The sequence below is a fragment of the Thermobia domestica genome, chromosome 5 (genome assembly GCF_964235325.1).
Source record: "Thermobia domestica chromosome 5, izTheDome1.hap1.1, whole genome shotgun sequence".
Taxonomy (NCBI): Eukaryota; Metazoa; Arthropoda; class Insecta; order Zygentoma; family Lepismatidae; genus Thermobia; species Thermobia domestica.
In genome coordinates, this window is record NC_137458.1 from 224,511,670 (window position 1) to 224,539,415 (window position 27,746).

General features: G+C 35.5%; 1 protein-coding gene across 1 annotated transcript in view; it reads right to left on the bottom strand.

The window, feature by feature from the left end:
• LOC145686418 (trypsin-1) overlaps positions 1 to 25,416 on the bottom strand; it is an 81,921-nt gene extending 56,505 nt beyond the window's left edge. Inside the window, exon 1 of the mRNA XM_081759711.1 lies at positions 24,954 to 25,416. Coding sequence (XP_081615837.1) covers positions 24,954 to 25,022 — 69 coding nt within the window. The 5' untranslated portion in view covers positions 25,023 to 25,416. The remainder of the gene's footprint in view (positions 1 to 24,953) is intronic.
• Between the last annotated feature and the right edge of the window lie 2,330 nt (positions 25,417 to 27,746).

A 27,746-nucleotide genomic window follows, 5' to 3' on the forward strand; every position in this document is an offset into this window, starting at 1 on the left:
GTTTTCTCGGAGTTCTCCCGTTTTCTCCCACTTTCTTTATTTCACCATTTCATTCATTTCTCATCATCGCCGTCTCCTTTAGCCTAGCCGGTATAACCGTGGGTCGTAAAACTTAAAGATTTGATTTCAAATAATTCCAACCAAACAGTTGCAGGAAGTATGTCATTTCGAATAAAACAAACTACTCTATAAAATGCTGGGTATTATTGTGTTTTATATATAATTCTAGCGGACCTTATTTCTAAGTCGAGCGGTAAGAAGACTAAATTCACTCTCTTCTATTAGCCTATATTATTATTATTATTATTATTATTATTATTATTATTATTATTATTATTATTATAGTAATAAATTTCTTAGGAAGTGGACTGCCATATGTATGCATATGGCGTAGAAGTCAAAATTTAATGTCCATGCTATGTATATGCAAAACCATAAAGAAATTTATGAACAAAGACATTTATGGCGCTAAAACAAAGGGCAAAAATAAAGAATTACTGGCGGATTGTTGCCCGTAGTACACAGGTGATAACGGTTAACAGTGTTAAATTTAAACAAATAGAGTTTTAATTAAGCAGGAATTTAACTTATAGTGTAAAGTGAGGAAGGCTCAGAAGTTCGCTAGAATCGTTACAATATCGAACCCCGTGAAATGCACTGCAAACCTGTCCGCAAGTCCCCCGTAATGTTCAATAGATATTGTGTATTAATGCTCATTTCAGTGCAAACCTATATAGGCCTACGCACTTCAATACTCAACGAAAGTGCAGACTATTCATGAGTTGCAGTCTTAAATTCTCTCACCCACTGTATTCTCCTAACCTGTCTCCCAGCGATTACACCATTTTTTGGTATCTCAATCACTTCCTAGTAGGATAGCTTTACCTAGAGACCACTGATTAACCTGGTATTGGATGTTTCACTTTCTTACTTATGGAGTTGATAGTCATCGGATGGACATTCACACGCAAATATCTAATATTAACAACGTTTCTTCTATAATTTCGTAATATTGTATTATTTCTTTGTATTATTCATTAGCTTGGTTAGACTTGTTTAAACACTTTTCTCTTTGCACCTACTTATTACCTATACCTTAGCGTTGGATAAAAATGCACTAGCTCTCACCGGGAATCAAATCCAGAACCAATGCACTTGAACTATTTGGCCACAACAAGGCACATTTAAAAAGAAGTTTCGATTTTGTTAGGAAATTTGTGATTAGGTATAACATTTAAACACGCGTGTCAAGTTAGACCAACCATCAACACCAAAACGACCGGAACATATCTCAGAATTATGGGCTGTTTATGGGCTAATTAGTTGCTCTAATCTCAATTTTTGGGCTCCTTTTGTTTAGCGGGAAATCAGATGCAAAATGGGCGAGTCTAGCTTGAAATCAAACTAGAACCTCCCATACGGTTACAGTGGTCCGATCAGAAAAAATCAAACGCCAGAACTATGGGTTATTTATGGGCTAATTAGTTGCTCTAATCCTAATTTTTGGGCTCCTACTGTTTAGCGGGAAATCGGATTCAAAATGGGCTAGTCTAGCTTGTTATCAAGCTAGAACCCCCATACGGTTACGGTTAGAATGGTTCGATTGGAAAATTTGAAACGCCAGAATTATGGGCTTTTATGGGTTAATTAGTTGCTGTTATTCTATTTTTTGGCTCCTAATGTTTAGCGGGAAATCGGAAACAAAACGGGCGAGTCTAGCTTGAAATGAAGCTAGCACCCCCAATGCGGTAACAATGCTTCGATCAAAAAAAAAAAAAAAAAAAAAAAAAACTCAAACGCCGGAATTATGGGCTATTTTTGGGTTAATTGCTGCTCTAATTCCGAGTTTGGGGGTGCTACCATTTAGCAGGAGTTCTTCATCAAATTGTGGGATTCGGCTTAACTTCTAGCTATAAACCTACTGCTATAATACTCCGATCAAATAATTAAAATGCCGGAATTATGGGTTATTTGTGTGCTAATTAGTCACTCTAATGTCGATTTTGGTTCTTCTATCGTTCGCAAGAAATCTCATGCAAGATTGGTATTGATTTCTAGATAACGTGGGATTATAATTTCAAAGTTGCAGTGAGAAAACGTCGATGTCTATTAACTGAAAATTGATTTATTTGCATTCTCCGCGAATGCAAATATATATCTCTACTAGTAAATCCATGAATTGTCTTTTCACGTTTATATGTTCAGTATGTTTGGAAGTAAGTAGTATATATATAGAATTTATATAGTGAAATATATATTTTTTTAAATATTTTTTTGTTTATAGGAAATGCCTCTTCACCGTTGGTGGGGGCCGCAGTGGCACAGCGATAGAATGTTTATCTCTTGCGCGTGTGATCCCTAGTTCGATCCCAGATTGTTTCAAGTGGTCTTTGTGGTTGACAAACACCGTGTGCTTGGGTTTTATCGAGATTCTCCCTTTTCCTCACACTTTATTCATTCCACCATTTCATTCATTTCTTATTATCACCGTCTCCCTTAGCTTCGGTTAATAGGGGTCGTTAAACTAGATATTTCATTTCCTCCCCATACCTCCATTTTTTTTACATTTGTGGAGGCTTTACTTTTCCAAGAAATATACAGGTAATCTCGCCTATGATAAAGACATTGCGTAAACCGTAACTCTATTTGTAGTAGTTCTCGAAGAGTAGGGTAAAGACTGTGATCGACAAGCATGTTGAAAATTTTTTTATTAAACTAATTAAAAGTGGAAAAGTAAAGCCAGAAATGCCTTTTTCTGTAGCCATGGTACAGAAAAAACACAAGACCTTTTGAAAGATATTATTTCTGATGATTATTTTTCCATTCTTATGCAAAGTTTAAGTTATATTACGAGGCTCATTCCGAATGTAATGCCTCCTTTTTGTGTGTGTATATGTTGAGTGATCTATAATCTAAGGCAGACGGTGATAATATCAAATGAATGAAATGGTGGAATGAATAAAGTGGGAGGAAATGGGATAACTCCGATAAAACCCAAGCACATGGTGTTTGTCAACCACAAAGACCAATTGGCGCGATCTGGGATCGAACCAGGGATCACACGCACAAGATTTAAACGCTCTACCACTGTGCCACTGCGGCCCCAGCAACGGCGAAGAGGCATTTCCTTTGCACAAAAAATTTATTTAAAAAATAATGATATTTCACTATATAAATTCTCTATATACACTACTTCCAAACATAATAAACATAAACACGTGAAAAAAGAATTCACGGATTTACTAGTAGAGATATAGATTTACATTTGCGGAGAGTTCAAATAAATCAATTTTCAGTTAATAAACATCGATGTTTTCTCACTGCAACTTTGAAAGTATCATCCCAACTTATCTAAAAATCAATACCAATTTTGCATGAGATTTCTTACTAACGATAGAAGAGAAAGCTCGACATTAGAGCAACAATTTAGCAATACAAATAACCCACAATTCCGACGTTTTAATTCTTTTGATCGGAGTATTATAGCCCTAGGTTTATAGCTAGAAGTTAAGTCATATCTCACAATTTGATAAAGAATTACTGCTAAAAGGTAGCAGCCCCACACTCGGAATTACAGCATCAATTAGCTCATAAATAGCCCATATTTTTGACGTTTGATTTTCTTCGATTCGAGATGTTTAACCTTACGGAGAGTTTTTACTTTATGTCAAGCTAGACTCGCAGATTTTGATTCCGATTTCCCGCTAAAAGGTAGGAGCCCAAAAATCAGGATTAGAGCTAATAATTAGCCCATAAATAGCCCATAATTCTAGCGTTTGAATTTTAAGGGTGGACCATTGTAACCGTATGTTTTTTTACCTTGATGACAAGCTAGACTCGCCCATTTTGAATCCGATTTCCCGCTAAACAGAAGGAGCTCAAAATTGGGATTAAAGCATCTAATTAGCCCATAAATAGCCCATAATTCTGGGATATGTTCCGGTCGTTTTGGTGTTGGTTGTTGGTCTAACTTGACACGCGTCATTTAAGCATATATTTAAGAATGGGTACGGATGTAACGCACTGAATTTTCTCGCTCGAATTTCTTAAAGTGACTCGTGTTAGGCTGCAGCTATTACTGAAACATTTATTTGGGAAATGCGAATAAAATAATGTGTTTTGGAAAACTTTGTTCGAAACAACTTACGTCCAAAAGTAAAGTACCCATTAGTCATATATCTGTTAGAAATAACTTATGCCATATATCAGAATTATTAAGGAAATAATTGTATGTGAAATATGAGCAAAAGCGTCTGAGTACTTTGAGAAAATCGTCAAAAAAGTTTTCCCCAAGAATAAAATATCCCTTGTATATCATTTCAGGACAAACGAGTTATGCTATTTATGAAATACGAACAAAATTTCCTGAGTCGTTCTCGACAAAATCGTAAGGTAAAACTTGCTCCGAAGAGTAATATACCATTTCTAGCATTTTAGGACGATGGAATTATATCGTATCGTTAGGTTATTTATGTAACATTTATTTATGAAATATGAACAAAATTGCGTCAGACGTTAATCATCGGAGAAGAGTAAACTTAGAGAAAACTACCCCTTCTGAATGTTTAGAGGACGAACGAGTTGTGTCATATTTTTAGGTTATTAATCATACATTTATTTATGAAATGTGATTGAGTAAATTGTTCGAAAAAACGCATCCCATACAGTAAATTACACCTTATGTATTTTTTAGAACAATGATTCATACTACGGTGAAAGGTTATTAATAAAATATATATTTGTAAAAAATAAGCAAAATCTTTACAGCTGTTTTTGAGACAATTTAATTATTTTAAATTTTCATCCTTAAGTAAACTACCCTCATTTTTAGGTGTCGGAGGATATAGAATTCGAAACGATAAAGTGTTATAAAAACTTCATGTCTAGAATTCGGTGCAGATGCATCGAACAGTATGGCCCCTATTTGAATGCATGTAAAAGCGTGACGAACCGACAGACGAACAGATGGACAGACATCAAAAACACTTTTTCGATATGTGGGGTTGTTGAATCCATTGAAATCTCGAGTTCGATTTTTATCACTATCACTACAATTTCTTCTTTCGTCGCTCGAACGTGAAAACGAATAGAAATACGACGACACGTAAGGTGATAATTTGTAATCCCCAAAATTTAATGAGTTACGTTTAATGTGTTGCCGTGCTAGAAAAAAAAGCTTATGCCTGTTTGTTATATCGTTTTAATATCAGTTTTTCACGCTATTATATAATGTAGAAATATGGTATGATTATCGTTCATATTCCTGCTATCTTTTGGAAATATTCGTGTTCCGCACACACAGATCTGTATAATTTAGTTTCGCTCAACGAAAGCATAGACTGATGATTGCATTTCTTGCACTTGTGGATATGAAGAAAAAGAGGGAAAAAGTCAATACTCTAAAAAGAAAAAAAAACACAAGCACCCACACATACACACACAAAAGATAATTTGACATCAGCTTTTTTCTTTCTTCCTTTTTTTTCATGAAGACAAGCTATTCTAACATTCGATGTAACGTCATGTCGATGTAACAAGGGTAAGACTGAAAAGACTCTCAAGGTCGCGTATGTTATTTTTCCAGTTCCTGACACACAAATCCGAAGTGAGTTGTCTGCTGTTCAAGAACGGGCAGGGAAAATGTAACATACAAGACCATAAACTGAAAACAACCACTGTCTCCAATATTACACGTATTTTAATACTGAATAAATACGTCGATTAAAGGATACTATCAATAAGTTATTTCCTTATTATATTGTTTCGGTTCTTATTAACATCAAAATTATACACTTCCTATAATGTTTTGTAAGAAAAAATATATATGGAATGGGATGAGATTCGATCTCGTGTCAAAATAATAAAAGAACTACTAGTCTACGACTCTATCCACCTAACCACGGAGGCTACGTTTTGTTTGCTTTCTTTTCCTTAACAAGTAATGCTCATAACCATCGTGCGTATCGCTTCGAACCTTAAGATAAGAGCTTTTCTGTTAAATTCTATATTTTCGTACGACAACTTAGTTACAGGAGCTAATTTTATTTTGCAAACCATCTAGACACTAGGTTTAAACCAATAAATTCAATATTTTAGTCCAGTTTCCAGTTCCTTCCGCCAGCTTGTTCACTGCCTATGTCAATTTCCCTTCGCAATTGTGCTATGCTACTGAAAAATCCCTCGAAAGCATGATTGCCAGTATACACAAAACAGAGCGTAATTTTGTTTTTTGCTTATATTTTTATTATTTTATTATATTTTTTGGAAATATCTCCTTAGATGGATAGCTTTCTATTATCTCCACATACTAATAACTGAATTTTACTCATAAACGTGAGGAAAATGGAATAAATTCGAAAAATCGTGAGTTACAGTATACGCGCAATATTTTTTGCGCATGGGAGTACATAGACAAAAACTAGCAACAATGGACGAGCTACTTGAAAAAATCGTAGTCATATGTTGCCATTACGCCAAATACACTAACAGCTGTAGTTCGGTGTGCAGTTCGGCGCCATGGATGTTGTATAGAAGATGCCGATGGTCATTCTGAACACATACCATAATTCTCTCTCAGTACAAAAAATTGTCACGTCAAGTCAAATTTTGCACGAGATATGGACTACCAAACAGTGAGTACACATTTTGGACCTCTTATTACTGATACCTGAGAGATACATTCTGTTTTTAGTACTACTAAAGCGTAATTACTATTTCATTACTGCGAATACTAAATATATTATAAATTAATAATAACCATTGCTATATGCACTTCAGCTATAGACACTGAAGAACACACAACAGATTTACACAAGGCTAATAGTTGGATGGTTCTGTTATTATACAAAAAGCTAGGAGAGTAGTATCATCTGGAAAAGCCAGGTGCTATAGTTGATCTGCCATTTACCCATAATATTCAGAATAACGGAAATAACAGTCAACTTTAAAGGCAGTCCTTAGAACTGGAATTTCAGGTTATAGGATAAGTAAAGTTTTAAAGACGAAATTGTCCTAGTAAACCTGGGAAGGAATTATAAGAAGAGGAGTTTCTTTGATTTGTTAATATGTTGTCAAACATTGTTGCATAGCGGCGCCACTAAAATTTTGCTGGATGTAATTTTAGCTGTTAACGGGTTGTCGTTGTGAAGGACATGTTCATTAGTAGCTTATAAATACCTATTGTACGGATCGCTGTACTAAATGTCTCTTCAGTATAGTTGTGCTCCGTCCGAATCGCCTGGCTCAAGAGTTGCAATGTTATAGCCCAGTGGTGTCCAATTATAATGAGCCTGAGGGCCATAGCTGTCTTTACTATTAAGGTGGGGGGCCGCAACTATTATTATTATTATTATTATTATTATTATTATTATTATTATTATTATTATTATTATTATTATGGGTTTGTGACAGGAAGTGGCGTATTTCTTGAGGCAGAGTTTGAGGAAGAAAGGGTCTCCTTTTATAAGCTAGACCAGATGTATTGGTTATTGAAGTAATCGTCCCTTTCAGCAACGATATTTTGCCTATAGTTACATTACCGACTGCAGTGAGTGTTGCCATGGATGCCCGCGCCTTTTTGTTGTACAGAAGTGCTAAATGGATGCCTTATTTAGAAAGAAGAGTGGAAACATTAAAAGAATGAACAAATATAAATGAAAATAGTATCAGTAATAACAATCGTAAATCGTGAGAGATTTATGGGCCGCGGAAAGTGGTTTGGCGGGCCGCATGCGGCCCGCGGGCCGCCATTTGGACAGCTCTGTTATAGCCCATACCGGTAATGCTTTACCTTGTGGGGGCAGGGGATAATTGCCCTCCATTTAATCTTCCCATCGTTTGAAGGGGCCCAATTCATAAAATTTTCTTACTCCAAACGATATAATACGAACATGACTATATAAATGAAGCAAGTAGGCCTAGTAGTTCACCATACTCAAAAAAAAAAAAAAAAAAAAAAAATTAATGAAATATTCATTTTTGGATTCCGTATGAGCGACTTCCTTTACGCCGAGTGATAAGAACCACCATCCACAGTTTCTGGAATTCGAAATAGGTCCTGTTGAAATTTGGCTTTTTCGCGATTTTGACAGCCCTAGCTCTGAAACTATGCACTTTTCGCCATAGGTCCATACGAACTTTTTCTCTTATTTTGATGTGAGGAATCACCTCTTACAGTTTGTCGGTATAGTTCATCAACATCCTATATATATATCATCTCATCTTAGGTGAAGGCAAAACGAGTATTCCCGTTTTGCCTACACTCACTCGACGAGGGATATTTAGTGTTTGAGGGACTTTTTCCACAAAGATTTATGAACAAGTTTATTTTTCAACGTCAGCAACATTTCTGACGTGATTGGAAATGAAATGAAAGCGGAGTTTTACGTCCCACAATTATGCCGGTTAGGCTAAAGGAGACGGTGATGATGAATAATGAATGAAATGGTGGAATGAAGAAAGTGGGAGGAAACGGAAGAGGCCCGAGAAAACCCACGCACACGGTGTTTGTCCACCACAAAATTCACTTGGCGGGGGAATTCTGACGTGATTGACTGTGATTCTAGCCAAGTACGTGCTGTGCCACTAGTAGTTCCACGGGTCACCATTTAAGAAATGCTGTTTTTAAAATGTCTCTTCTTGAAAAATGTAAAATTTACTTTTCAGATATACATTTTACTAGCTAAAAACAGTCATTGTAAAAGATTCATTAAAATCCACTTTTCAACGTAAACAAAAGCAGGAATAAGTAGGGAAAGTGGATCTGCACTTATATAAAAAGTAGATATGTCCCCCAGTTTGGAGTTAGCACAATGAATCTAGGAAGGATACGAAATTAAAGACCTAATCATGATTATTTTTGTAATTCTGTCTTACATATTGGTAACATTGTAGATTTTATAAAGCTGATTTGAATTTTCTAAATTGTCTAAGGGTAAGGAGAGAAGATAGGAGGTTTCAAAACCGTTTCAGAAAATACCAACTAAAATGATGCTCAGCATAGGGTCAATCCATTTCAAATCAACCAATATGGTCGCTATTAAATACAGTTTTTCTTACTTCTTTTTTACACAAACTTGTACTATAAAATAAGTAGTCATTCATTTTTTGTTTGAATGTTTAGTTTGTATATGAGGGACCGTTTTGCATAGCTAAACCAAATAACTATATGGCCTATGGAACCAGGAGGTTCGATGCCGCATTCACAAACGCTCCCCACTGACTTCTATCCCTAGCCAAATAGGTCCAGCTTCTATTTTGTATTCCTATTTCTGCAAGATCCATCTTAATATTGTCCTCCCATCTGCACCTAGGACTTCCAAATGGATGTTTTCCGATTGGTCTTCCAGTAAAGATTTTGAAAGCGTTTCTACTATCTTCCATCCTAGCTACATGACCTGCCTACCTAAGCCTCATAGACTTGATGACCCTAACAATGTTTGGTAAACCGTATAAATTATGTAGTTTTGCATAGCTGTTTGAACTAATTTTGAACCTTTGCTCTAAACTCTGTAGCTTATGTATTTTTTTCAATATTTATTTTAAAATATTTAAAATATTGAAACACTGTAGACAGTTACTATTTCATCTAATACCGTTCTGTTCCATTCACTTTCCATGCTCGTTATGTACACTCATGTTCAAAATTATTGTCGCATGTCTATAAATATGTTGTTGTAGGAATATAATTTGATAACGAATTCACCCTATATTTCTTACAAGGTTAGTATGTGTATAATCGCCAAAGACATGTATGTGGCAAATTTCATGTCAAAAGAGCAGTAAATAAGAATAAAACGAAAATAAAACTTTCTCGTCCATTTAGCACCATTTTGTTTTACTCATCCTAATTTTCGTATTTATAATTTTTTTCCTATGAAATTTACCACAAATATACAATTCCCGATTATAGGGCCTACACATAGTATCAATATTAAAAGTATCCTGCAAAATCATTAACAAATTATATTATTACAAGAAGACAGTTATAGATATGCGATATACATTTTGGACATGAGTGTACATTATCAGACGGGGCTCTCAGTAGCTATCGGACGCTACGACCCTGGATATAATGAAATCTTTACAGAGGGAAAAAATTGAAAGTGACTTAGTTTTATCTATTAAAAATTTAATTTCAGAAATTATGATTTTCGTTATTTAAACTATAACATTCAAAAATGCTTTAAAGGTATCTATAGTACAGCAGACTTAAATGTACACTAAGTATCAAGTAGTACATTTAATTTATTTTATTTATTTATTTATTTATTTATTTATTTTTGTGTGTGTGTGTGTGTGTGTTAGAGTTTAACGCAAACATTTGTAAAGTGGAAAAAGCTTACAAAGCTATTGATACAAAATGACTCGACATACGCAAACTAAACATCTAAAAAAAAAATAAAATAAAATAAAATAAAATAAAAAAATAAATAAAAATAAAAAAATGAATGACTGTTGCTTTTCCTTATATTTTATGATCGTAATATCTAACGCTTTATTATTATTATTATTATTATTATTATTATTATTATTATTATTATTATTATTATTATTATTATTATTATTATTTACGAGCTCACAGAACAGTTTAAACAGGCAGGTGGCTAGCTATTCAAGATCAATTACTCGAACCTTACAAGGCTGATCGGTATTCCCGTGGTTCTGAGGGATGAATCATTATACCCTCCAACTGCTCTGCTAGGAAAATTTCTTAATATAATTTTTCAGCCTTAGTGGTGGGTGGAAGTAACTAGTTTTTCTGCCTGAATGCAGAAATATTTGTAATAAAGCAAGTAGAGTAAACTTGAGGCCAGAGAGAAGACTCAGGATAGCTTGAATGCTGGCTATTAAATTCAATTTTGAATGTTTCACTCGTGTCCAGAGAGGTGGATGAGCATCGAACCAAAGGTAGCAGAGGTGAAGTGAACGGAGTTAGTTCTCTCCCTCGTTCTTCCTATTTGAATAAATTGAGTATCAGTTTCTCTGGATGATTACATATAGAAGCTGTTTGCTTTGATAGTATTTAACGCGACACTGGAATGAAGTGCAGAATAGTTTGAATGGGAGCTAATTACCTTCTGAATATCTTTAAATTTGTTTCAGTTAAATTATTAACTTTTTTACCAAATTTCTCATAATGAAGGAATTATTTTCATAGGGTTGATGAAAGAGGATAAGCCTTGAATCAAGGCATAACGTTTATAGTGAATATGGTGGTAACAGACAACGATGGAATTTGAACGTTGCTGAATCACATTTAAAGTATTATGATAACACAATTTATCTTACTCGTAACCTTAAAAAAGAAAAACAATTTTAAAAAGTTGAGAAATTTAAACACAGAAACTTAGAAACAATTTAGAGAGAAGCCAAACTTAACGCAGTATTTATTAGTCAGTATGAGAATTTTAGACATAAAAGAATTACTATAGTGTTAATTCTGGAATTTTGTTTTCAGTCAGTTAATTGGTTTAATTTATTAATCCCCAAAATGGCTAATTTCTATAGATTTAACTTGAAAATGGAATGACTGCAATTAGTCGGTATGTTGATATTTTCATTATATTGCATTCTCACCTCAAACACTCAAAAATTCCCTCAAACACTAAATATCTCTTCTTGAGTAAGCGTAGGCGAAACGGGAATAGGAAAAAGTAATACTCACTCCTTTTACTTACAGATAAGATGACATTGAGTTGAGTTTAGTTTAGTTTAGCGTCCCTTTCAGCAGCGAGGCTATATGAGACGTGGACCTACTGATTAACGTGGAATCCGAACCACATGAGCTCCCGCCGGGAATCGAACCCGGGTCTCCCACGCCAAAGGTGCGTACGCTAACCGGATATAAATTGCTGGAAAGTCTGTAGGCGAAACGGGAATATGCACAAACGGGAAGACGCCCTTTCGATTTCCCTCTGAAGCACGATGTCGGTTGTTGTCAAGGCTTACGTCCTGCCTACTTTGGGCCCTCCTTCAAATCAGGGTATATCTGAAAACTCTATTGAGAGCATATTTGAGAATTATACCCTGTACAGAATACCCTACGCACAAATTGAAAATTGATGTAATATATTTTTGATTGTGTATGCATGACTTCCTTTACGCTGATAAGCACCACCATTCACAGTTTCTGTAATTCGAAATAGGGCCTTTTGAAATTTAGCTTTTTCGCGATTTTGGGCAGCAATAGCTCTGAAACTATGCACTTTTCGCAATAGGTCCATATTAACTTGTTCTCTTATTTTGACGTGAAGAATCACCTCTTACAGTTTGTCGGTATAGTTCGTAAACACCCTGTATATATAAAATTTCAACATTTTTAATATATATATATATATATATATATATATATATATATATATATATATATATATATATACATTAAAAATGTTGAAATTTTGTATCAAGTTGTGTGAAATACTGAAGGTGAAATTCTTCTAGATACTCTGCAATACCTAAACAAGCAGTGTTCCTAACGCAACATGAAATTGTATTTTTCTCAAAATGCACTATGTAAGATATTACATATTTCTAATTTAGATATTAAATAAAACCACAATACCATATACATTATTCAGTGTAACAAAGGACAGTATCACTAACATTAACATTTTGGAGATCTCTAATAACTCAAATGGGATGGATAGTGCAAAGCGGATTAATTATATTTTAGCGTCAGATACTATATGATCATGGTATAATACAGGGAAGCAAGTAAGCAACAAAATTTTACTCTACCAAGAAAAAAGCTACTAGCCCACATACCACAATAGAAATCATTTATTTACCTTTGGTATGATAAATACTCGCCCGTTCCGATGAATCATTCGCCCCGGGCGAGTGGCTATTTGAATCCCTGGTATTATAAGATATTTCGAATGAATGAAGAAACAAAGTTACAAGAAATGGAAAATTTTAATTTTTCTAAAGACTTTAATTCGAAAACGTGCTGACATATCACGTCTCATCATATAAATGCTTCTAAAGACTTAAATGATCATTGGGTTGCCATATTTTAATATTAGAAAAGCGGGGGATTCTAAACCTTGAGTTCTGATGTAAACTTGTGTATTACAAATACTGACCTAGTATCCTACGGACCATTATTATTATTATTATTATTATTATTATTATTATTATTATTATTATTATTACTGACTTCTTTGTTAAGTGACACTTCCAATGTTACTTCCAACGAAACTAAAGTAAGAAAATGTAGTTCTTGCCTAATTAATGTTTTATTAAGTTCAACAAATGTGAGTCTCGAATAGTAAAGTAGATAAGATATCTGTAATTGTGAGGATATCTGTAAGGTAAATTTTCAAACACAAAATAATTGAATTTCTAAATTTTTATCATAAGAAAGGTAAAACATATTTAGGACTCTCGGTCCATCTCTTATAAAATTTCTAATCATTTTTACAGATTGCTACTTGCAATCGTACTAACATACAAAATTACCGCGGTCTCACAATATATGAAATACAGCATAAGCATGTTAAAAGGAAAAATAATGAATCTAATTTAATCTAAACAAACTGCTAAGGATACAGTAATTCAACTTGCAATCATTTCTGAATATATAGAAATATATTTCATACATTGAATATAACAACACTTTATCAACAAAGTCGCAATAGATTTTCTCCAATCCAAAAAAGCGTGTGGATTTCCTGATTAAGAGATGATTAAGCGGGGAATGGAGATAGCACCTGAAAATCGGGTAGTATCCACTAAAATCGGGTAATATGGTAGCCCTAAATAATCATAATGCGATTTACAATTGTTATTTTATATCGTTTCAGAGATACAAAACACATTGGTAATGATTGTAATATTATATGCTTAGAATGATGTATTTGTGTTAAATTTTTATAATGATTGTTGCTTTCCTTTGCTTCTATAACATTACAATAATTGTTTTTGGTGGTTTTAATTACAACAAGTCGCAGTTACAAGCAGTGTTGCCCGCTTAAATAAATTGCTAAATATTATTCTAAATATAGTGCAAATAACATAGCTAGACTGCATAATATTTTACAATTACTCGCAATTTGTTTCATGGTGCATGAATGTTTTAAAAAGACGATATTTCTCATAGTCTTTGGGCTACTTATAATGTTAATGTCAAACGTTTCAGCAATACATGCAAATGCAAATTGTAACTGAAATTAGATGTAACTCGTAACTTTTCAGTAACACTAGTTGTTCCCCCTAAGCGTTACACATTAGATTAAAATCGTATTTAATTTAAAGTCCTAATCACACCCTAATTACATTTCACTTGCTTCAGTTTGACCACCTCAAACTCGATCAATACAACTATATGTAATTATTGAAGGACCCTCCCTTCCATATACGATTTCCGGCAAATAAGTACCGTTTTGGGAAAAATTAGTAAACATATTTTAAAAAAAATATTGTCACAAGAAAGAGTATATCTTACACTACTTTTGCACATAGTTTCCACCGTTGTTGAGGCACTTGTAGCGGTGAATCAACTTATCTAGTCCTTCCTCATAGAACGATGCCGAGAGTGAGTTTGACACTATATGCCACCAGTGATGAGAACCATTGCTGCACAGCGAGTTTCACTTCGTCAGGAATTCGCCTGAAACGTCTGTTCTCACGGATTTTTTCCATCGATTTTCCTCACCAAGTCATCGTTGACAACAGAAGGCCGAGCACTCCGGGGCTCATCGTGGACATTAGTTCGACTCTCATTAAACATCCTTACCCACTTTTTCGCCATTTCATCAGTCATTGCGTTTTCACCATAAACATCTTTAATTTGACGATGAATTTCTGCAGTTTCACATTTTTTGCGTTTAAAAATCGAATTACCAAACGAATCGCACAGTCAGCGGGATCGTCAATTGTCTTAGACATTTTAAACTTGCACTGTAAACAGACAATACTACGCAGAGCAACCAAAATGGCGTCAGTTGAGAGCAGACGAACAAGGACGACTACCGCGCACGCGCAGAACGCCAATTGCAGCGCAGCAGCGGCGGAGGTGCGAAACGGTACTTTCTTTCCGGATACGCCTCGTAGCTATATGCAATTACTCAAGTACATACTCAAGGACATACAAGGACATACTAATACATATACTGTTCATTATTGGTTTGGTTTGTTTTTGTTTAACATCAAACGGTTATGCTAGGGCGGCTAAAGCAAATTTGGAGCTATTGATTATAGTGAAATCCAAACCACTTCGGTCGTTCAAATTTACCCCTACCGGGAATCGAACTCGGGACTACGCGAACCGAAGTCAAGCGTGTTAGCCGCTAGAGCAAATAGGGGTCCTCACATTGTGTTGATTTAAAACATTGAGTCAGTGTTGCCAGATCCGAAGATCAAAAAGTAGTGTGTCTGTGCTCCGAAAGTCGCGGATTTGAACTATTTGTAGCTCAAATATATAGAAATGAATTATTTGGCAACTAATGACTGGTACTAACGTAATAATTTTAACATGAGCTGGAAAATGTGCTGGACTTACTGCAAGAAGAAATTATGATCGATGGACGTAAACTACTCTAGACTGGATACCAGGAGACTAAAACAGCCTAGGAAACGTCCGCATACAAGAAGGTGTGACTAAATCAAGAATCACTGGGAAATAACACAGAAAAAATTGCCCAATATAGATACAGTGAAACCTCCCTTAACGGACACTTCTCAATAACGGACACCTCTATAATACGGACAGATTTTTTTGTCCCGGCAAAAATATATGTTCTCTTATGGAACAAAACCCTCCCTTTTACGGACACTCTCAGATACGGACGCGGACAAACCTTTTTTCCCCCAAACGTTTCAATAACCTCTTCATAACGGACAAGAATTTTTCTCTATTCTGCGATATATTACAGGAGACAAAAGTATTTTCCCCGTAAGTGTATCTATCATGAGTCTAGACCGATGAACCATCAAACAGAACAGCTTCAAGCTGAACTTCAAATTCTTTTATTCTTCCCTCAAAAAATTGCTTTCTGGAGGAAATCCTAGAAAACCTTCAATAAGCTATAACACTTATGCAGGGTCAGTCGTATGGCCAAGAATTCTATACGAAAGATCTTCCCTTCCCTAAAAAAATTTAGTCCTTTTTCCTCTGGGCCTTGCATCTTTCCCGACAATTTCATAGATATCAAAACAAACGTTGTTTGTTTTACAATAACATTTTCAACGAACAATGTTTCCTCTCTTACTTTCTTAGAAAAGCAACTTTCTCTAAGAGGATATTCTTTGTGATTGGGGCTGAGTTAACAAACATATGCACTCCCAATAATTTGCCTTTTCATCCATTCCTCCAGTACACAAACAAACACACACACACAGATATTTTTTTCCGCAACCATACTGAGGATTCTCAGAGGACACTTGCTAATGAGATTAGCCGGTTAGTTGGTTCCTAACGCATCTTTTGAGAAGGTCCTGAAAATTTGAAATAAATGAATAACTCTTTCCCTCCCGTTTTCCCCTCTCATGTAGGAAGAAAATTATCATACACGCATTATCTTTTGCAATATACGAATATATTAACACATCCCCCAGCAATAATGCTATTTAACATAAATTAATTTCTCCTTCATCCCTTCCAGTAATTGAAATAGTACTAAATAGAGTATTTTCATATTGAATCTTACGTATTTACGCTCATACATAATATATCTACTGTATATTACTGCATGCAATTACCGTTGCGAGAAATTAAATTACTGTAACCTCTATGTAACGGACACCTCTCAGTAACGGACAAAAATTCATGTTCCATTGGTGTCCGTTATTGAGAGTTTTCACTGTAGTTGTGTAGACTTGGAAAGACCTTCATCCCGCAGTGGATTGATGATGGTTGATTATGATGATGGTGATGATTTTATTATATCTGGACCTCATGTGGAGACCTCAGAGGTTGTGGAGACTCACAGATAGTTATGGAGACCTCAGAGGTAAACTGGACCAAGTCATAATTTCGTAATTTTAAAGCGAGAAACCGGAGAAACGAAAAGCCGGTTTCTTAACTAAGACTTATAGTATTGTTTTTCAAACTATACTAGTTAGGGATGATTGCATACCGGGACCAAGTAACTGGGTATAACCTATATATTGTCTGAAAGCTCTTTCCATGAGAAGTACGAAACAGTTTCAAATCACGGGCAAACACGCAACCTCACACTAGAAGGGGCCAGTTTGTTGGTGTGTTTGGCACTGTTCCTGTTTGGCACATTGCTAGAACGTGACTCGGACAAGGGTTTGATAATATCACTTTACACAAAGACATACCCATTTGGTCCATGTTGCCAACGAATTTTAAATTCAATGTGGCAAATGGTTTCTCTACCACTCTATCCATGCAACGTGGCATAAATATCATTTGTCACTAGATAAAACATACTGTGGGCATATTCCTCTCTCAAAGACCCCAGTTTGTCAGTGTTTCCAACCAATTGTAAAAATGAGAAGGTATAAAACAAGTTCCGTACGGTGAGACGTTTATACACCTAGCTTGGCAGAAAGATCACACGACACTATAACAAAAAGACGTTGAGTATGACAGTCTCCGACCATTCCAGGATGTCAGGTTTGCCAACCAAGTGTAAACATCATAATGTTGCGAATGGGGTGCATACCAATGAATGAATATATAACAAATGTGACATAAGCAGCATTGGGCAATGGAAAACCTAGCATAGGTCAGATTCTAATTATGTCCGCCAATGCTGTAGACTTCATGCAAAAATCTTGAATGTTCGAATTGGTTGAAACACTGTCAAACTGGGTGTTTGGGAGACAGGGACACTCACACTGTTTTTCACTGTCTAATTTTGCTTATGTTACATTTGTTATATATTCGTTGAATGGTATGCACGCCATTTGCAACATTGTGATGGTTACACTTGGTTGGCAAAACTGACAATCTAGAATGGTTGGGAGACGGTCACAACCAAAGTCTTTTTGGTACAGTGTCGTATGATGTTTCTGCTAACTAGGTGTATCTCATCGTACGGAACTAGTTCTACACCTCATTTTTACAATTAGTTGGCAGCACTGACAAACTGGGGTCCTTGAGAGAGGAATATGCCCACAGTATATTTTCTCTAGTGACGAATGAAGTTCATGCACGTTGCATGGATATACAGAGGTAGAGGAGAAACGATCAGCCACATTGAATTTAAAATTCGTTGGCAATACTGACCAAATGGCTACGTCTGGGTGCAAAGTGTTATCAAACCCTTGCCCGAGTCACGTTCTAATAATGAGTCAAACAGGAACATGGTGGGCTTAGGTGCTTGGGCGTGATGCATCGTAACATCCATTTCTACTTCTGTCGAATATGCCATATATAGGGTCACAAACACCAACAAACTGTCTCCTTATAGGGTGAGGTTGCGTGTTTGCCCGTGATTTGAAAACGGTTTCGTACTTCTCATGGCAAGAGCTTTCAGACGATATATAGGTTATACCCAGTTTCTTGGTCCCGGTATGGAATCATCCCTAGTAAGTAGTTACAAAGTAGTAGGATGCATTTAAATTTACATTATTACACCACTAGAAAGAACATAGTCTATTATAAAAGTATTCTTAAATCATATATCTTTTACTAGGTAAAGTAGGGTAAAAGTGGATCCAAAATTTAACAAAAGTCGTACAGAGAAAAAAATATTTTTAATTCTTCAATTCTTCATGTTGCAGCAAAACTACGAAAATTAATACAAAAGAACACTAGAAAGTTAAGAATCACTTCTTTTGGCGGGAGAGAAAATAAATACAGATAGCTCGAATTACCTATACACTTACATGATATGTATATCCATGTTTCGGAAGTAATTTTCAATCCATATGAAATTTCAACGTAATGAACGCACGATTAATTTTCTCGAATAAAGATCATATGCATCGCTGAGAGCTCAGGAATAAGCTTAATATATGTTACGGCACTGGATATGCAGTATGTTTATGTAATACATTACGACCTTATGAACTTGTGTAAGAAATAGAATGTACTTAAAATGATATGCGAACTATGCGAAACATCGGACTTTGAATCTAATTTGTTTGGTGATCCAATCCGAGACCCAAATAGCAATGCTGTGTTGTAGCTCCCACCACAAGGTTCAGAAAGTTCATGTTATAAAATGTCAATTAAACACGGCATTTGATCAATTTAAAACAAAATATATTGTAGTAATAATTTACTCTATTTGTTAAGATAATGAACATTATATTCTGTTTTTAAAATGACAGTCAAAGCAGAGGGTATTGGATAACAAACGAGAAATTGTAAAATTTCAATTTGAGTATGGTTAAATATATTCGTGCTGCTATGTGTTGTGTTATCCGTTATAAGGTATTGATCAATTCTGATTCAAAGGAAGGAAATAAATTACTATATAGTACTGGAGTTGGTTTAATAGAGTTTAATTGTATAGACAGCACTGAGGCTATATGAGACAAAGTCTACTGCTAAAGGTGAAATATGGGTTACTTATCCCAAGCATGATATACCCACTGATGATTGAACCTAGAACACATGCATGGAAAGCATTAACGCTAGCAAATTACTGTAGCTATGAAGAGGTACTCCATACCATAATTCTAAGTCAAAAATGAAGGCAAAAAATAAGACTGTACGATAATAATACTTTCACAATTTTAATTTCACACTATTTATTTCGAATCTTTAGAGACGAGACAAAGACTTGGTCCTCGAGACAAGCATCTGTTGACCGAGACGGCGATTTTTGACTCGAGACGAGACCGAGACCGCTATTTATCAACGAAGAGAGACCGACACTGTACAAAGTCTCGTCTCGTCTAGTCTCGATACCATCCCTAGGCAGAGAAGCATACTCCCCAACATCATCAAAGAAGAACCCTCAGCAGAAGCAAGAAAAGCGGCTCTTATGAGGACCAGATAGAAGGCGGAGTGACATCAGAAACCTCATCCACTCCCTCTATATAACAATCAATAGAAGAAAGACCTCCAGCAATATAAACCCTGATTCAAGAAGCAATAAAATAAGCTACCAGGAAATCATGAAACTGGTAGCAATAATTTTAACAATGATTACCGAACCAGCCAAATAAAGCAAACTACAGAAAGCAATTCAAAAGCCTCCCCATGAACTCCTTCACACCAACTTCAACATAATCACGTCCAGCCATGGTGATATCTACATATCACAAGACTAACAACTCTTAAACAACGGAAAAGAAACTAAATATTTCAGTTTAACGTCCCACGAATATGCTGTTAGCTTAAAGGAGACGGATGAAGGCAAGTGAATAATAATAGAAAAATGGTGGAATGAGAATGTGGGAAGAAACGGGAGTACCTCGAGAAAACCCATGGACACGATGTTATCCACCACAAACTTACTAGGCCGAGGATCGAATCAGGAACCCCACAGGTAAGTGCTTCACCACTGAGCCACTGTGCTTCCACAAAAACAACGGAAGAATACACTTCCAATAACAATAAAAACTTTCATAACAATAACACAAACATATATAGTTGCATTGCAAAAAGTACAGTAAAATGCCAGTCAGATATACAGTGGCTCAATAAAGAAGTCGGACATATACATATTCACACATTCAAGAGAGAATAGACATTCCAAGAGTACGCTTTAAAGAACAAAAAAAAAAAAAATACTTTTTTAATTACTCTATGTTATTGACTTATAGAAAATAGAAACATCAATGACAAAACTCAAATTGATGACTGTAAAAAAAAAAAAAAAATGAAAATACAGCTAAAATCCATGTCAAGAAAGAACTCGGACAGGTAGCACCACTCTCTTTCTTTTTGGGCTTAATAGGGGAATTTCCAAGAGTTTGTCTACTTGACAGTTTTAGGTGTCCAAATGAGGCGAGTTGACGCCGTACTGTTTTTACGTGGATGAAACTGTGTGTTTAAAAGTTAAAATGGGAAGTCAACGTGGACAAATTTCTTTAGCAGTAAGAGAACTTTTTAAAAACATTATAAAGAGGGAAAATCAGTTCGTGATACTGTGAAAATAGTAAATAGGTCACTCTCCACAATTCATGATACTATTAGACGTTTTAAATCAACAAAATCAGTGGAAAATACACCAAAAAGTGGTAGACCTAGAGTATTTCCAAAGTCAGACGAGCGATGGATTGTACTATAGGTTAATAAAAGCTCCAAGATAAGTAACTCCTAAACTGGTCAAAGAAGTATCAGAACATCTTAATAAAAGTTTGCATCCCGAAACGATAAGATTAGTTTTAAGAGAAGCAATTTAGCCCGTAAAATACCGCTCGTTAGCAAGTGCAATAGACAAAAGAGACTTAGTTTTGCAAAAACTTATAAAAATAAAGATTTTTCGTTTAGGAGCACTGTGTTATTCGCGGACGAAAGCAAATTTAATTTGTTCCGCTCAGATGATCAATGTTACATCTGGCGAAAACCTAATGAAGAACTCCAAGAGAATAATCTACGATCCACTGTGAAACATAGAGGTGGCTCGGTAATGGTTTGGGGTTGTATGTCCGGTGCTGGTCTAGGTAAACTTTGTGTAATCGATGGTATTGTGGACCAAACAAAGTATTTAAATATTCTGAAGCAAAATTTGGTACAAAGTGCTGAAACATTGGAAATAATAGAGAACTTCCAGTACTACCAGGATAATGATCCCTAGCACAAAGCGTTCAATGTGCGTTTGTGGCTCCTGTATAATTGTCCGCATGTGCTGGAAACATCTTCGCAATCTCCTGATATTAATATTATTGAGCACTTATGGGCTTATTTGGAAAACCAGTTAAAATGTCATATTATTAGAACAAAGGAAGACCTGGGATCAGCACTTCAGACTGAATGGACAAAAATTGATCCTTCCTTCTGCAAAAACCGTAAAATTCATGCCCGAAAGATTGAAAGCGATCGTGAAAAATAAAGGATTTACTACAAAATATTAAAAATATCTAATAACATTCTAAAATTTTACTACAAATTAAATGTCCGTGTTCTTCTTTTGACATGGATTTTACGCCATGTTTTCACTTTTTGTATTTTTTATAGTCATGAAATTGAGTTTTGTCATTGATGTTTCTATTTTTCATAAGTAGATAATATATTGTAATTAATATATATATATATATATATATATATATATATATATATCAGTGGTGCCCACCCCCCCTTATGTCCATGACGCACCCCCCCGCAATTGTCTATCCATAGGTATTCTTCCATGAAAAAAAATCTTTTCGATTAATTTTACCCCCCCCCGCCAAACATATTTATATAGATTTTTAACCCCCCCCAAATATTTCAATGACGCAGTTTGCGTCATAGCCCCCCCCTTGTGGGCACCCCTGTATTATATATATATATATATATATATATATATATATATATATATATATATATATATATATATATATATATAGGTTATAGTTAAGGAGCCGTACTTCCCATTTAGGGAAGGACGAGAAACGCCATACTTTCAGGAATTATTCATTGAATATCTACCTACTTAAAAAGTTGGTAATATACCCAATTTTAATTAGTTAATGAGTGATTTGAAATTAAAGAAGACGTGTGTGTATTCCGCTCTCGTTGTGTTGTCAACGTTGTGTGTTTACATAGGCGTTTTGCGCTTTTCAAATGTTCTATGTGACGTCATTGAATCATGGAAGTGCGTCTGCGCAGTTTGATATAGGCGGCAGCTGAGTGGAGAAGGAGGCAGAGTAATATGGCGACAACGTGCACGTGGAATGTGTTGAGAACACGGTAAGAAAAAAATGTCGGGGGAGTGATTAGCAGTGATTATAGTTATGTGAGTGTGTGACTCATGGAATATTATTGAGTAGATGTTGTTGAAATAAGAATTACCTCGAAGGGAAAGAAGACAGTTTGAACTCGCTCGGTTGTATCCTTGAATCATACGAGGTATATGAAAATGAATGCTTCGTGGCCCTTTTTCTCTTTTTCGTTGTAATTCTTAATTTGGCCCTTGTACTTATATGTGTATCCCTGTAGTGCCCTTATAATCCTTTAAGCATTTGAGGTATGTGAAAATGAATTCTTCTTTGCACTTTTTCTCTTTTTTGTTGCATTTCTTAATTTGGCCCTTGTACTTAAATGTGTATCCTTGTAGTGCCCTTGTAATCCTTGAACAATTTGAGGTATGTGAAAATGAATGCTTCCTGGCCCTTTTTCTCTTTTTCGTTGCATTTCTTAATTTGGCCCTTGTACTTAAATGTTTATCCCTGTAGTGCCCTTGTAATCCTTTAACCATTTGAGGTGTGTGAAAATGAATGCTTCCTGGTCGTTATTCTCCTTTTCGTTGCATTTTTAAATGTTGCCCTTGTACTTAATATATATGTTTGTGTAGTGCCCTTGTACTTAATATATATGTGTAGTGCCCTTGTACTTAATGTATGAGTATGTGTGGGGGCAATTGAACGCATATCGCATATTTCGTGCACGTGGATACTTCTTAGTGTTGCACTAGTTATAAAATTGATTTTATTTGATGTACAAGTGGTAATATAACACATAAGAAACCCAGATCACGTTGCATTCTCACTTCATATTGGAGTGTGAATACAACATGATTTTGGTTTTTTCTGTGTTGCATTACCACTTGTACATCAAATAGAATCAATTTTGTAGCTAGTGCAATAGTAAGAAGTATCCTCGTGCATGGGAGATAAGAAGTAGCTGTTCTTAACAATTACCTATATATATATATATATATATATATATATATATATATATATATATATATATATATATATATATATATATATATATTTTTTTTTTTTTTTGTTCTCTGAAGAATACTCTTGGAATGTGTAAGTATGTACGTATATGTCCGACTTCTTTATACCACTGTACTTATACAGCAGCACAGGGTGATAACCAAAATAGAAAAAGATAAGGTAGTTGTTCGTAATCTCCAAGACAACAAAGCAAGCTAAAACTAGATTTCAACAAAGGGTCAAGCGACAGCTGCTGCCCCACATTATCAAATAGGGAAGAAACAGTCCTTAACCCAAGGATAGAAATCAGATGGAAGGCAAGAACATACGCCCGATACTTCGCCTAACTAAAACCCGCCCAAGAAATGTTCAATGCTCAACTACCCAAGGACGAAAATAAGGAAGCGGCCTGGGACCTGGATGTTATGTACCATCACGGCATTTGCTTGGTGTAAATGAAGATAACCTAAGACCTTCGACCGAGTGTCTCGACTGGGAATCGTAGCCGGTATCGCTCGCGCCGTTTCTTAAGTTAAAGGAGACGGTGATTAATGAAAGTGAATGATTGCGAGATTAAACGCTGTGCTCCCGCACTGGGGATCGAACTCAGATCTACATACATTAAAGGCACATATACTAGTCACTAGACTAGCGGGAAGAACCTGATACTTATTATAGGCACAGATAGTTTGGAAATTTTAAAACTCCAGCTTCAGTAGAGTAATCAAATACTGCTGGGAAATCATTATTTCGAAAGAAATTTCACGATTGCTTTCGCCCCGATATCAGATCGCGTTGATGGTACAAAATAGATTTACCATTTGTTTCTGCCTTGAAAGCAATGTTTTTATCTTTGTTTCCTAACTACATAGCTATACCAAGCAGTGATAAATGTAGTATAGGCCTAGTAAAAATGTAAAATTTGTCAAAACATTACCTAGAAATGTGGTACTTTCCTTTACGAGGTCAAGAACAAATTCCATTGTAAACGGAGGGAGTTATTGGAATATTACTCCATACATCACACTCGTGAACATAACAAGTTTCCAAAGAAGGTAAGGTTCATAAAGGCTTTTTATAAATTCTAGTCACAATTTGACCGAGTCATGGTATAGACAAACAATAAACAATACAACGCACACACGAACTAACTACAGACAGACACACGCACGCATATATTGAAAGAATACCTTGACATTGAAGGCTGTTGTACTCACCTCGTCACCTTCTGTGTCTTCGCTTGCTCCAGTGAACACCAGCAGAAGCAACAGCCAAAGCGTAATCATAATCCACAAAGAACAAAACACAAGGATTTCTCAAATAAAGCCACCCGCACATATATCGACACACAAATCAGTCGTATCTAAGTGTTCGGTAGCAGTTGGTTTTAAGATTTCGCACTGTTAAAAACGAGATTGAACTGTTGATAACTCCGTTAAAGGAGTAAGAGCCAAAAAGGGGGAATACTTAAAACCAGGCTATCACTGCTTTCAGTGAAACTCGGCCAAACATCAAGAAAACTCTCTCCATTTTTCCCCGCTCTATCATTTGAAATTAACTCTCCCCCCACCACTTTTACTACTACTCGCCCTTTCTTTCATAAACAACAAACTAACTTAACAGCTTCTTTTTTAAAAATGCCTTTCTTTTTCTTAACCAACAACCAAATCTCTCAGCTGATTCCGCTTTTATTCTCGAAGCAGTGTTAGCAACCGTAAGTAGGTTTCACTACTTGTTTCAGGTGTTCTCAAACGTCACTGCTATACAATATACAATTATACATAATATGCTATAGGGCATCAACATATCTAGACTGCTCTTACAGATATTTTACATGCATCAATCTACAAATCAACTAAGAGACAACTAAGTACATTATTTTATAATCAACTGAAGATAATTATTCAGTTATTTGATTAATAGGATTTCACGTTATAAATTAACTGTTCACTAAATGTCTCCTTAGTTTAGCGTAAGCACCTTTGACGTGGGAGATTCGAGTTCGACTCCTGGTGGAAGTTCATGTGTTTCGTATCCCAAGTTAAACTGTAGGTCCATGTCTCACAGTGTCGCTACTGAAATGGACGCTAAACGCAAATCCAACCAAAATAAATATTTTCTTAGCCTTTCCCATTTATCTAGTGGCTAGCCCTCTCACCTTTAATGCACGGGGTACAGAGTTCGATTCCTGAAATGAAAAATGAAATGAAATCTTTAAGTTTGACGTCCCACGCTTATGCCGGTTAGGCTAAAGGAGACGGTGATGATGAGAGATGAGTGAAATGGTGGAATGAAGAAAGTGAGAGGAAACGGGAGACCCCTAGAAAACCCATGAGCACGGTGTTGGTCCACCACAAAGTCCACACGGCGCGAGCTGGGATGGAAACAGGGACCCCAAGTACTGGAGGTGAACGCTCTACCACTGAGCCACCGCACCACTTTCTCCCGTCAGAAACTTGAGAGTCTAAATTTGAAATGCAAATGTAAGAATCACGGTTTCTTGTGCACTCTAATGTATAGTTGTCCTAGCGAGTATAAAAATTCAATATCAATTAATGAACAGAGTGATGAAGACTGAATGATGCATTAAAGAGATCACAAATCTCTTTGTCTCTTCAGCATATAAAAGTGGCATATCATTATTGAGAACTAATTCTAGAAATAAAATAATTTGCTATCTTGTGTAGAGATTTCTTAAATTTCCTTCTATTACGTTTCTTATTATAGATTTATTGTATTATAACAACTATACGCAATCTTAATAATAGGCATGGGCTTCTTCTGTAAATAACATTTAACAGTTTAAAAACTGATCATTTATAAAATGTGTTAGACATATCTTATTTTTTTGCTTTTTTTACCGCTACAGTAAGTGTTAAGAGGGAAAGAATCAGAGACACGTATAAAGAAATAGATTTACAGAGTTCCTCATATTGTATACCAGAGAAAGCTCTCTTTTCATTACTCAGGGAAATTTTGTGTTTGGTCTGTTTTCCGGAAAGCCCCTCAACTGATATTAAAAATTGATATTTTTAGTTAGATTATAGACAGACTTAATCACCAGGATTATATGCTTGCAGGCAGACAAGATTATATAAATCATCAGTTGTCAATATCTATCGTTTGTGGGAAGGTAACTTTTGGGACGTCCCGTGATCAGTTTCACACACGGCAGAATAAAGTCGCTTATAACTCAGGCACTACACCAATATAAGTAGACCCCTATAAATTTTCTGAAAGAGCATAAAAGAACGAAAAACCTTTAGAGGAAACATTTTTCCGAATTCGATCTTGTAAATAATTTGTGGCTAAAATCTTCCGACGTCACGCTCAACCAATACTGAGTAAAAATAAAAATAATAAGAAAACCATCATATTTAGCTCAAAATTGCACTTGAATTAAATTGTAGAAGACAATCAGACAAACAAAATACAACAAATGTGGATGCTCTCGTTCGAATGGTTACGGAGATATAGTGAATAATAGAAATGGCTAAAATTTCGGCTTTTTCCCCTCCTCCCGTCCCGTGATGTTTTTTTTTCTGGCATCCGGCATTTTTGTGATCAGTGATGGGTATACATTAAAAAAATATCGGATGCCAAATTGTTACATGATTTGCCCTTAAACTCGAAAAGGATAGCACTTTTGTCAAGTTGATGCCTAGACTATATGCTTAGATTGTCGTACTTATATTGTCAATGTAAATAATAACAATACAGAATATCACACATCATCAATGTAATCAATACAGGTTGACACAAAACCTCACCATCATTATTCTAAATGTAAACAGCACGCAACCACATCCATCCAAGCTCATTAAACACGATTCCAGCCTGCTTCTGAATTATTTGATCTTTTGTTGAAGTCAGCTATACAGGGTGTTCCGAAACAACACCAACAGCATTTGGAAGGTATTCCTCACACCAAGATAAGACAAAAAGTGTAGACCAACCTGGGTGCACAAATCCTTTCTTTCGGAGTTATAGGCTGCGGAAAACAGAAAAAA